Source organism: Nanorana parkeri, unplaced genomic scaffold (genome assembly GCF_000935625.1).
Source record: "Nanorana parkeri isolate BGI_ZX_2015 unplaced genomic scaffold, ASM93562v1 scaffold318, whole genome shotgun sequence".
NCBI lineage: Eukaryota > Metazoa > Chordata > Amphibia > Anura > Dicroglossidae > Nanorana > Nanorana parkeri.
The window spans coordinates 450,031-463,571 of record NW_017306586.1 but is presented as its reverse complement, the minus strand read 5'-3'; the positions used below and the strand labels follow the sequence as shown (position 1 = coordinate 463,571).

General features: G+C 38.1%; 1 protein-coding gene across 1 annotated transcript in view; it reads right to left on the bottom strand.

Annotated features, from left to right (window-relative positions):
* The window catches only part of TPH2 (tryptophan hydroxylase 2), a 151,341-nt gene that overhangs the window by 76,837 nt on the left and 60,963 nt on the right, over positions 1-13,541 (bottom strand). Inside the window, exon 8 of the mRNA XM_018558059.1 lies at positions 13,234-13,360. Coding sequence (XP_018413561.1) covers positions 13,234-13,360 — 127 coding nt within the window. The remainder of the gene's footprint in view (positions 1-13,233; positions 13,361-13,541) is intronic.

Below are 13,541 nucleotides of genomic sequence, written 5' to 3'. Positions count from 1 at the left end.
TCCTTTGCTTTGTTCTTCAATAACTCGAGGCGCCTGAAGGAATGACCACAACCCATTAACTTTATCACAGTCTGACTGAGTGAGCAGCAAAATTTAGGAAACCTACTAGATAACTATTACGGGAATATGTGCCTGGTGCTTAAACTTTTCACAGACGCATTAAAACAATATTTACATTTGCATGTTCCACAAGTGAATTGGAAAGCACAGGTGGTGTCACTTGATAATAAACACAGCCGTGAAGGATTTGCCGCGGTCGGAGAAGAAAAGTATCTGAGCGCCCATGCTTGTATAAAAGAAATTCACCGTTTTCTGTTTATGAAGTCTTCCGATAAAGGAAATGTGCTTTCAACACCTTTTATTTTGCACAATCGGATTCCCAAGGGAATCATTACTATTCTGAAACCATTTGTATTTTTACCATTCAACGCATGAGCTTTCAAAGAGTCGTAATAATGGATTTCTATCCCTCGCGCTCATTAATATGCATGTTATCTGTCAGTTCATTTGTCCCAGTATTTACTCTGAAGTTGCAGACTCCACATCTTTATCTTCCTTTTGTCTCACACCAATACCTTTTTTCATTTCATCATCTGGCCTGCCCCTTTTCTTATTTTTTTTCCCTAGCTCTACCAAAAGAAGCAAGCACAATAAAGTAATGCATATAGATACATTAAAGCTAATCAAATTCTAGGTTGGTTGACGCCAGTGAAACAATGCTTCAAATGCTTTTCTATGTGATAAGCCCTCATATCAGTTCTGTATTGGTTTTATATATAATTTGCCTTTTCCAGCAGCAGAGAACTTCAATATCATTTGTCTCTGCTGCCGAAGAGGAAGAGTATCTAACATGAGGGCAAATTGGAGATAAAAATGAGTGAATTAATGCAAACAAAAGACACTATATATTTATGCCTGGCGCTACAAATTATTTGTGACAGAAGCTGTTATGTTGGCAATTTTTAAGGACTTGTCTGCCTGAGATCTTATCACAAAGAAACCTGAAACTACACTAGGGCATTGATTATATATATATATATACATACATGTATACAATATATAATGCAATAAAATATTCCTTTTAAGCCAGACAACAGAAAAATATCTAAACACATCAAATACATATATGTTAATTACCTTCCAAAGATTTCTATTCTGTTCAGCTAGTCTTGTACTTCTGCAACTCCTGCTAAACAGAATGCCCAGGACAAAGACCTTACTTTTCTCCGCATCAGGTAAATTGTATGTCTGGCCTGCAAAAATATATGCAGTACACCTTTGCAATACATGTATATTTATGCCTTTTAAATATTGCAAGAACAGAAAAATACCTGTTGATCCTCGTAGAAATGCACTCAGCTTCTAAGTTCCTTTTGTGGGCTGGCAACACAGTGCCTCGGTTGCCCTGTTCTCCTCTAAACAAAAGACCCCTCCACCTCACCACCACAACATAAGGAGGAGAGTTCTGTAGTCCACAGAGGTGCCCAGGCAGGGCTGATAACACACTCGTTTTGTGATATTAATGCAGCAGAAGCAGCTTTGTTAGCTCCCCACAGAAATTAGCAGCTCACTTGATTTCTGGAAGGATCAGCAGGTATTTTTCTGTACTTACAGTGTTTTTAAAAAGAATAAAAATAATAAAAGAAATCTGTGCATGTTGAAGAGAAGTACAGAATATGGTTTTGTTTATATTTTGCCCACACATACACTTTAAGCTGCACAGCAATGACTTGGCTGCAGCCTGATAACTGGACAATGAAGGAACATCAGTACACTTAAGAGACCATCTATTTGTTCACTCTGCTTTCTCTGCCAGGCAGTAATCAAGCTTTCAGTGTTAAACTGAAGGTTAATCTGTTTATATTTTGCCATCCCTGGTTCCTCCCTCCACCTTATCAACATGCTAATGAAATGTTTAAATAAAACCTTTCCATTTCGCATCACATCACATTTTTGCACACCTTATTTCAGACTAAATGATGCTAACACTGGGTCTCCATGCTTCTCTTTGCAATGCAGGCAGATCATGGCTGGTGGAAAGGGTTTGCAGGGTGCTGTACATAGCTTCCTGAGAACATCCCCGCACACTGCCTCAGAAGAGAGAAATTATGCAAATATTCAAATGCCTTGCTAAGTGGATGTCAGTCTGGAGGGGTAAACATTCCTAGGCAGGCTGTATTTGCAAGCAGACTATCCTTGGCAATGCCCATATGTGATGCTGAGCCTCCATGATTGAAAGTCTAATAAATGAAAGAGGTGGCCCAGGGACAGTCAGGCTGGGGAGGAAAGGGCTGTGAGAAGCTTACAGTGTGAAGAAAAAAATCAGAGTACCAGGGCCAGCATCTACTTATTTGTCTTTCTATCCAGATGAATGGAGCCATCTTTGGTAAGGCATTATCCAGGGCCAGCATCTACTCCCTGGACTGAGATGCTGGCAACAGATGGACACAGATAAACAACCTGTAACCCCTTCTATTACCTTGTGGCCAGCTACAAACTGATATAGTTGCAGTCAGATCACTGGTGGTAGGTTAAACTGAGGATATGATCCGTGGAGCTCATGCAATGCTTTTTTAATGATAAAAGTACAGCGTTTGTGAAAACCTCCTGTTGCTGTATATTGTGACATGTCAGATATGCATTCATGCAAACTCATAAAGTTCCTGAATAGTCCACTTTAAAATTACAAGGTCTGAAGCTGTAATTCTTTCAATTTTTTGCTGCACTACTACTTTCTCCATCACTGAAATGGTATGTTAAGAGGTTAAAAGTTTCAATTTCACTGGCTGTATACTTTTTTTTTTTTTTAAACTACTGCCACAAAGTAGTATTTGGCTTCCCCATATAACATGGCAGAGGCACCCCTCATACCCCAGATCTTGCCAGGTTTTGGATGCAAAACATCCAAAGCAAAAAATAGCTTTCATGTGCTCACTGCTCAATCATAGGTTTTATTCTCCAGAAGGAATAAAAAGCAAAATTACAGCAATCAAAGACCTTAAAGCCCATTTCCACCTTTGCAGAGGTATTTTTTTTTTTTTAAACGTACGCCAGCAATGTACACCGAGTGTACATGAAACAGGAATATGCAGCCGCTGTGTATGAACACACAAACATACTTTTGTGTTAGCTTTTCTTTTTATATCCTCATGTAAAAATCTCTGCCTGTGTTTTGCAAGTAATTTCTCACCTCTCCTATTCATTAGTATTCAAAGTGGCACCCTCCTCCCCAGACAGTGTATTGTGTGCAAAGCCAGAGCTGGTGTTTACTGATCATGTTACAATGAATAACAGGGAGGGGGAGAGCTGTTTACAGCCTAATTACAACCCGACTCTGGTGTCTCTTTTTCCTGTGGAGAAAATTTAGAATTTTTATGCTTAAGGCCTAATAGAAGGTTCAAAAATGTGAGTCATGAAAATGTGCACACATATACATCATCACTGCACTTCTTCATTACCACAATAAATGCTAATCATTTTACAAAGGTGGAATTGGACTAAGGTTTTTTGCACTATATGTGCTTACATATAAGGGCCGGCTATATACTTGTTTTTAGTCAGTGGGCATTGAAGCAGGGATAAGATTGACAGCCCCAGAGTTTTGCGCCTCAAAAACCAAATCAGCAGCTGACAAATTCTATCCTGATGGGCTCATTTAAAGTTACATGATATGAACATAATTCCTAAAATCCAGTCCAATAAACCAAATTTGCATCCAGAAATATGTTTCCATTTTTTTTTTAATGTGGCACCCCACCTTTAAAGCCTACCAACATGGATTGCTCATCTAGTGTGCAGGTCTGGAAAATTAAGAATTATTTGCAGATATCTAGTAGCCATAGACTTAACCAGGCAGATCAATTCACTCATGTCTATGTTACCAATTAGATAATATACTGGAACTTCAGAGATTAATTGAACACAACATCTTCCACAGATGTGGGAAAACATGGGGGGTACTTCATAAAGATTAGGTTTAAAAAGGCCTAAAAAAAGGTTTGGTATTTACTGACCACTATATAGACAATGTTACTGTCAGCATCTGTTCCTTTCCTTTTCCTTTTAAATACCCTAATTTCATGACTATTTTGCAAACTTTGCCAAGAATGATTAATTATATGTGGTCTGGCAGCACATAACTGTTACCTGGGTGTATAGACCTTGGACATATTTCAAATCACATAGACACTAGTGAACAAGATACCCCCATTTTCAAGTACTACTACCACCAAAGTCCAGAATTTAAAAAAATTAAAACATATCAGACCGTTAAATGGAAACATATTTTAATTCAAACAAAAGCCTAAAAAAAGCCTTTACAATTAAAGTTGAAATCATTTGAAAACCTCGCATTTAATTCACAAAGATCTCAAAATCTAAACCACCGAATGTGGCCCACTGCAGGTGTATCTTCCTGGCGCATGTGTTTTAAATTACAATGAGTGATTCATCTGCAGTGAATGCTTGGTGAATGTCACATTCACTGCTTAGTAATTATGCACATAGAATCACATTACACAATTCTTAATTTTACTTTATATATAGTTAAAATTAGTTAAAGTGACATTAAACCCTCAGATTTTTTAACATAAACCAATACTGTAATGTGCGCCTTCCTGTAATCCATGGTAGTTTCCCTTCTCTTTGCTGCTCTTCCTTTTAAATCTGTATATCTTCTCATGCTTGGAGAGAATTTCCCTTTGCAGCTGAGTGCCTCTTCCTGTAGTGCTGGCTCAGGTTGCAAACCAACACACAGACACCATGTATCCCTTTCAGAGACAATGCAGTCTGCTGCAAAACAGAAGTTCAAAGAGAAGGAAAACAACCATGGATTACAGTTAGGCACACATTACAGTATTGGTTTATGTTAAAAAAATCTGAGGGTTTAATGTCACTTTAATGCTAGTATTAAATTTAAAAAAAGATCATAAAGAAATAAACAAAATTAGAAAAACAAATAATAGGGTTCACTGAAAGAATCAAAACACTTTAGTAATAGCCAAGTTGTAACAGTCCTGGCTAGGGGGTGCTATAATGAAGTCTAAATAATCACATAAAGTATTAATGTGCATGCCAAAAACTGCCAAAGAATCAAAACTATCAGTGCTCAATACATCAAATTACATGTATAATGCCCTAAAGGGAATAAACACATTAAACAATTGATGTAGAACAAAAATACATAAAAAGAATAGACAGGAGAATGAAATGCAGGAATGGAAAGTAAATCTAGCCAGGTGTCATAGCAGAAAGACACTTAATCCTCCTGTCCCATCACACTCCTGACCGGACAAAAACCCAAATCCAACTGGGTGGGTGCGGTGGTGACAACGGATGCCTCCGTGAAATGTAGATAGATTAAAGTAGTCACTCGCACTCCATGATATTAAAGTCAATGCTGTTTATTGACTGAGATAACACACATCTCCTTAGTGACTTTTCGAGACCATGCGGTCCCATCCTCAGGCAAACAGGAGGCAAACAGATAGCAGACATTCTAGAGGAAAGATATGGAACCTTGCAGAGACTATTGATACTTCATCAAGAGCTTAAAATACTTACATGGAGAGAATCTTAATAACTTATCTTATGTAATTTCACACAAATTATAACTGAATTGTAGCTGGTGTATAACAACTTTTAGAAAAGTTTTCTATTCCTATTGCCAGAAATCAGATTTCAGTTGCCATTCTTCCTGTAAAGGTTGTAAAATGGGAAACATGCTCTTTAAATTCATCTCTGCTTTTTATAAATCAATCCCATAAGGTGGACAGTTCAGTCCACTCTATGCTAAAACAGTGAACAAGGGGTGGTTATAAGCTATTATGAAAATATTATATGACTTCAATGATTAATATAAGCAATACATTGGCTGTAAAGTAGGAAGTGGTGACAGTGTTTTATGGTAAAGTAGAACAATAAAACCCAAAGGGGAATACACAAATGCACAAACCAAATTATTCTTTCAAAATGTATTAAAAATCAATATGTAGAAATAATAAAACAGTTATTATGTTGCAAGCTATAAAGAGAATTTCCAGTGAAGAAAGATTCATGGGCATGGAATAAAGGTTTCATGTTGCATAGCTTTCCATAGGAATATTGATTTCACACAAATAATGTATTATATGAAAAGTGCACTAGCAGAAACAGTAGCAGAAAAAGCAATCAGTCTGGGAGTTGCTGAAATCTAGGGTTAAACCTCTGCATGTAAGATTATAAATAAGCTCTGCTATAGACCTTGGGGCGTCGGTTGCATTACCAAAGAAATGTCATAGAAACAGTAAAAAATGGCCATTTTTATAAAAGAAGAATAAGCAATCAAGATGTGGCTAGAAAAAGCAGGTGCTCTACTCATTGAGGTCAGGCGGCTGCAAGAAATTATGTAAGAATTAATAAATCAATTTGCTTTCAACAATTGTCCTTTCCACAAGTCTCCTAATCCTTCAAAGATGTGTATAACAATTGCATGATACAATGCAGCGCCGCTTTACCAGAAGGTGCCCTTTACATAGATTCAATTACGCTGTGATTGTTTTTGGAAAATTTACCAATTTCTATCTTATCTGTGCAAGAAGAATGATAAGGTTTTCCAAGTAAATGCACACAAGCCATTGGCAAATATGATTATTTAAAGGACAATGTAGACAAGAAAGGAAGTAACGAGATTTAGTAATGGTGGAGTAGTGGATATATAATTCAGAATGTGTATTGTTGCTAAAAATTATCACAAAACAATAAACCAACATCAAAACATACAGTTTAGCTGACACTGCCAATAAGCTTAGAAACCAACCATAGACATCATAGGGTGATTGGATGTGAACATACAATCCAACCATCTACAGAACTTTCTAACAAATACTCAGGTCCTAAAAGTGGTCCTCTCTAAGCAAAAATAGGCATAATAAAGAAAGTTGAATGTCAGCCAGAGAAACCTTCTAGCATGAAAAGCATTTTTGCTGTTTAAGATGCAATCTTTCCAGTATAAATAGGGGTTGATTTACTAATGGCAAATAGGCTGTTCACTTTTCAGGGGAATTTGCACTTTGCAAGTGATGTTTATCTTAGCTTGGTGAATGTGGTGAGATTTCATTTTGCAAGGAATACCCAATCACCAAGCCATCAGTAACAGATCTTTTAAGTCCTGTAAGTTGAAAGCGGAGACCTACATGGATCAGATTTGTTTTTCCAGCACATCCCAAGTCAACAGCTCAAATTTGTTGTTGTGTTCCTCAAACCATTCTTGAACCATTTTTGCAGTGTGGCAGGGCACATCATATGTAAATATTTATTTATATTTATTTATAATAATATTTTTTTTTACAGTTGAGGTTATCAAGACCAGCTGTGTTTCTGACAGGACAATTTAGGTTGGGCAGGAGGCATTGTAATAGCTTGCTAAGCCAGCAGGAGAGCCCTTACAACCTTGCAGGTGATACTGTGGGACCACTGCAAGGGTCAACCTTTTAGATTTCTGGAGTTCCTCTTTAAGTTGTCGCAATTATGCAGTGATTCTTTTACTAGCTAATGGTAACACTTTTGATGACACTAGTTTAAACATTTAAAATTACTAGGAAATATGGGCCTGTTCCCATTTTTCCCAGGCTTCTCTATTATATGATGCCCCACCCACTTCTGCACATCCCTCTCCATTGCTGAACCTGTTTACAGTAAACTCTATCATGTGACAGGGTGTGGGTGGGGCCATCTCTCACTGCCTAGATTTGGTCTATAACATAACTATGGGATTGGGGAATTTGGGGTGAAGATATACATTGTCACATAACAGGCCACCTGGGACTTCAGATAAACCCAGGAATTACAGCTTGCAACAGTACAACTATAAACAAAAAAGGGTAATAGAGGAAACAGGCACAAATTCTGTTGCTCAGCATAACCATGTAACCAATTTTGTAAAATTAATTAAAAATGCACAGCTGCTACAGTGACAGTGCCTTTAAGAATGTATCCTTCCATTTTAAAAATTAGCTGTACTTGCTTTTATGTTTTTGTTTTTTTTAGATTATACCTGCTATATTATATTGGTAAATAAAGGTAAAATATAGACAAAAGCAAAGTCTTTGCCCAGATGAAATCTCTGTATTTAGCTTCTGATTTAGGATTTCAGCAAACACTTTGGAAACCATTTTCGACAATGCAATATGCACTGGAACAGAGCAGACAACATTGCTATCATTGAGTCTATTTCCTATTATGGATAAATATGAGAACCCATATAAACAAATCTGTCATGTCCCAGAAAGACCAAAGAATCACATTATAAAGAGTGACTCAACCATTTCAAAATCATACAACACTGTGTGCTGGGAATTGGAAACAGTCAGATTATACTGCAACACATTCCAGGAATGCTGCTTCACTGGCTGCACGCCTGGCAAATGCAGATTGATAAAAGCTTTTATTATCCCTTTAGTATAAAAAAAAACCTGTTGCTCGTATACATGCTTATGCTTTTCCAATCTGTTGCTGCACATGTTTCATTTAGCTGTTTGTGCTTAATTTTTTCAAAAGTGTTTAGGTTTCTAAACAGGTCAAAATCTGAACTGATTCCTTTATGTGCATTCAATAAATGTGCCCCTGAATGAAAAGGTTTCTGTTTAAAATATGATCTTTGAAGCTTAACAAAGAACACCGGGAACAAAATGTGTTAACCCTTGCGGTGGGGCCAGCCAGGTTTAAAGGATAGGGTGAGTATAACTTTTACTTTTTAAAATCACCAAGGCTGTGATAAAACTCCTAACTCCTGGGGCAAGCACAATGCCTCACAGATGCTGCAGGAGAAGTTGCATCAAGATCTTACCAATAAGATGGTAGATCTTGAAAATTGCTACAAAAAAATAAATCTCAGTCACCAGTCTCCCTGAAAGTTATAAAGCCTGTACATATTGGATATCTGTTCCTCTTGCATCACTGAAGCCCTGGGCCCTTGAGTAACAGAAAGAGCCCATTGCATAGAATAACAACTATCAGAGCAGGGGACCCAAAGCCAATTGATATTTAAGCACCTGAACTATGCTGATAAGTTATCCATCTTGCAATACTACAGGAAGGTGAAGGAGCTTCACATTGACGGGCATTCCTCTATCTGCAGATTGCTCTATAAAGGTGACTGCTACTACTCAACATTGCTACTACGCAACATTCCTTCATTAGCATATAGAATAGAATTTAAATGACTAAATGAGGGGAAGCATTTTCTAAAATCTCTGAAATCTTCTACCAGTAGATAAAACTTCCCCAAAGCCTAAACACATTCTTCACAAAATGCATCTCCAACTGGGGAAAGTAACAACCTTCTCCCCATCATAAAGGTCCACATTGAACCCAAGCAAGCTCTGTAAGGGTTACCTTCTCTTTCTGTATCTCCATCAACTTTGCAGACTGCAGGAAAAATCAGTACATTTTGCATACCTCTTCAGCCACCATATACTCAACCTGGGACATTTTTAACCTGTTTAATTAATGCTAGGTTGCCAGACCTTGCCTATGTTTTGATGTAAGCCATTCATTATTAATGCCTCAGAAATGCCTTAACTGACCGTTTGATCCACACAAAGGCATGGGTACAATATGGCCGGTGTACAGGGTAAACATTGTACTTTCCTCAGGCAACATATGTGATAAAAAGTATCATGTGATAACACACATGATAAAAAGTATCATCTACCAAAGTTCAGTTTATAACACTGTGTGTTTTACATATGCATGCATGTGATGTTTTCCTGTTACCTTTTATAGAGGACTGCACCTTTATTCAGATTTTCCATTACTTTGGGCTAATACGCATTTTTCTAAATCGATAAACTGGGTACACACAGGTGAAGGAGGTTGGCCGATTATTTATAAACTTTTATTGTCCGGGAATGATATGCCGACTAAATGCATGTAAATACTCCAGTACCTAAAGCGCCTGCATACAGACATTGCCCTGTTACAGGAGGCACATTTAACTTCAGCTCCCCCTGGAATGGCCACAAGGCTGGGGTTCTAATTCTTCTTAATAAGCAGATCAGGACTTGACTATCAAAATATACTGTATATGCCCCCAACTCCCCAGGAAAAACTTTTTATCAAGAGGCGGCAACATGGACTGTGGCCTCTCCACATCCCTGCCATATTGTGGGAGGCTATTTTAATCCCATAATCTCAGATAGTGAGGATAGATGTACCCACTGCTATTGTTATTTCAAAACTAACACCGAACTAAGATCCACTCCTACCCCACTGGTGTGTGGAGGATATCACATCTTATAAACATAGAGTATACCCAATACTACTATGTCCAGGGTTTATTAGCCAGGCTGGATTATTTATATTGCACCGATACATTGACGCCCCATATAATACATCCTTTAGATCCATGAAATTGCCATATCAGACCATGCACCAGTGTCTCTGACTAAATAATATGTGTCACCAGCACACCTCAATTAAATCCTTATTCAGAAGCACCTTTATTGATGTTCATTCAGCATGCAAAGAATAATTGTGCAATGTTTCAGAACCTTGCATAGTCACTTCATCTGGCAAAGGGACAAAAAATGCATAAAAAAGACCGACACATATGCCAATGTGAGACAGCAGGGCATTAGTGAAAACCACTGTCATCACATTGCTGCCCTAGTAAAGTAAAAACAGATTTACTAGAAAACATGACTCTGCATATCACCATTGTTCATATAATATGTAATTGCATAATAGATATCATCAGTCTACTTAGAGCTGACCTAACCTGAGAGTGTGTTGTGGGGGTTCCCAATTCTTATACCCAATCGTGTATGCATGTGGGAAAATCGGGTCCCAGCCATAGCCTTGGTAACAAGGACACTTCCCCTTAGATTCTTAGAAAGGGTGGATGCTGGACCTTCCCCTTGGATGCCAGCCCTACCGCATGTGTGCAGTGGCTTGGAGTATGTTAGCCAGTAGCATCCTAGCTATACAGGGAAAGCCGGTGGCCATTTCGCCTAGTTAGGGGTGCAGGGAAGACATGGCCATCAATCCCATGTCATATCAAGTGCCAAATGTAAACAACGGAAATTTCAACTAGACCAGTGGGATTATGGACACGCAATGGGCAGAGGAAAGAGATCTCTAAATGCAAGATCCATTATTGGCACCTAGGACTGTTAGTATGAATATTAGAAGTGAGGGAGGAGGACCATAGAGATTAACATTATTAACAATAACCAAAGAGGACTCCCAAAGCTGGACCGAGGAGGAAGCCTGGGACAGCAATGGAGCATGAAGAGGGTAAGCAGAACTTTAAACTAGGAGGAGGAAACTAAAAATAAAAAAAGTAACTGGAGTTCCACTTTAACATACCATGTCCACATATCTATGAATTACTGAACCCTGCTGTAACACAGCTCAGTGTATGCAAAAGTAAACCTACAATCCCTGGTAACCCGCACAGTAAAACTGACTGCCCTCTTTGTACAAAGAGTCTGATTTCCATAATTCATTTCTCTGTAGACTGAACCCACTGTGGGAAGACTTGAAGCGATTCTTTATTTTTAATTTTTTCTAGACAATGGAAGGTTGAGAGTATCTTATCAATCTCCCTAAAAGGTGAAAAAAAAGAATAGCAATCCACAAAAAAATATAATCAGTAAACTCAATCTGTATCTAATGGAAACAGATGGTAATATACATTTTTATTTGGTGAAAACACACATAGCTCCCAGCATCAGCCAAATAGTACTGCTAAAACGTGACAGTAATTTATCAAAATCTTTAGTGTATTGGAGGCATTGCAGCTGACACATATTTTATTAATTTCCAAACATACACATGCCCTCCATACTGTTTAACACGCTTGATAAATATATCAGAACATTATGTATTTTGCTCATTTCAACTGTATTGTCATTTTGTTTTTATTGTCCGCATAAAGAAATCAACATGGATGTAAATCAGAGACATAAAATCTGGCAACAATTTTAAAGCTGAAACCAACAGATAATTATCACAAACTTACGAAAGTTTCAGAAATGTTCTTTACCTCAAATTACATAAGTTGGCTGCATATGCCAAGAAGCAAAGTCATATTACTTGCTTGAGGGATTTTTAACACATGTACAATTATTGACTAGAGGTGCTTGTCCTATACCTAATAAACTAGCACATTTTTTTTATTTATTGCCTCTTTAGACATTAAGTGTCTGTCACTCCTCATGTGCCATGTCATTATGTTTAAAAATAATGCAAAAGTGTTAAACTTAAGTATGCAGAAACCACAAACATAGCATCAGCAAATGAGATAAAACAAAGTGAAAACTCACTTTGCAAAGAATACCCAATCATGTGAGCTGCTGCAGTCTCCCCTTGATATCCAAAAGAGACGTGCAGGTATTAGAGGGAGGGGTGCTCCCCCACATTTCTCTGAAGTTACTAGTGACAGCATGCTCTGTGAAGAGAGAGCTGTGCAGGACCGCAGGACCGGTAAGTGGCATATTTTTTTACAAGGTGCCCCACTAGACCACCAGGGAATAAAAAGGACACTTCTCAGCCAGCCACTGACCATAAATGCTGCAGGGTTACAGCCAGTCACTGACCATAAATGCTGCAGGGTTATTGGGGGGGGGGGGGGGGATTTTCACTGACATCCACTGACCACCAATGCTGTGGAAGGGAAGGTTACAGTGAGATAATGACTAGCAATGCTGGGGGAGGGATTTTTACAGTACGCCACTGACCACCTATACTTCTGACCCAAGTGTTTATTGTTTTAACAATTGCTGGTTGTTACGCAGTAAATTAGTATTTGTGAAGTTATTTTTTTTTTATTGTTATGCTGAGCATGGTATGTGTCTTTTATACTTGGCCACACCCATCAGTCGGTGCAGGAGATATTTTAAATCAGCCTCAGGTGCCAGATATGCTATGTGCACCACATAGTAGAGCAGAAGGTCAGAGACTGCAGATATGTTACGGGTTTTGTTAGATACTGGAAACCTGCTGCAGAAAATAGAGACTGGGGACATGTTATGTTAGACTGCTAGAGATCACTGTAAATTAATGCTCCCACTCCTAGGGTTTGCATAAGTCCACACAGCAAGTACCAATGGACCACATGGGGCCTTCAGGCTACATGTTGTGCGCCAGGGGTAAAGAATATACTGTATTATGTATACCAATATGAATATTGTTAAGGTCACATAGCCAAAATATATATAATCTGATTTAGTGATTTTAACTGTACACACTCACGGTTGCAAGCTTCTGAATGTCTTCATCAGATGCACCCAGTGAAGCAAGTCCAATCTCTTGGGAAAATTGAGCAAATTTAGGATCAGCAAGTAAAGGAACGTGCCCCAGAAGCTCATGACATGTGTCCCTGTAAAAAATAGAGACAAAATTTAAAACCTCAAATTTACCCGTGGGCAGTGTTTAAAATTATCCAGTAATCATTTTTTGGACAGGCATTTGACTAAAGTATATATTTGTGCAATGCAGCACAATTAAAAACAGCAAAAGAAATGTATATAGGATACCTTCAGTAGTTGCTACAGTGAAGC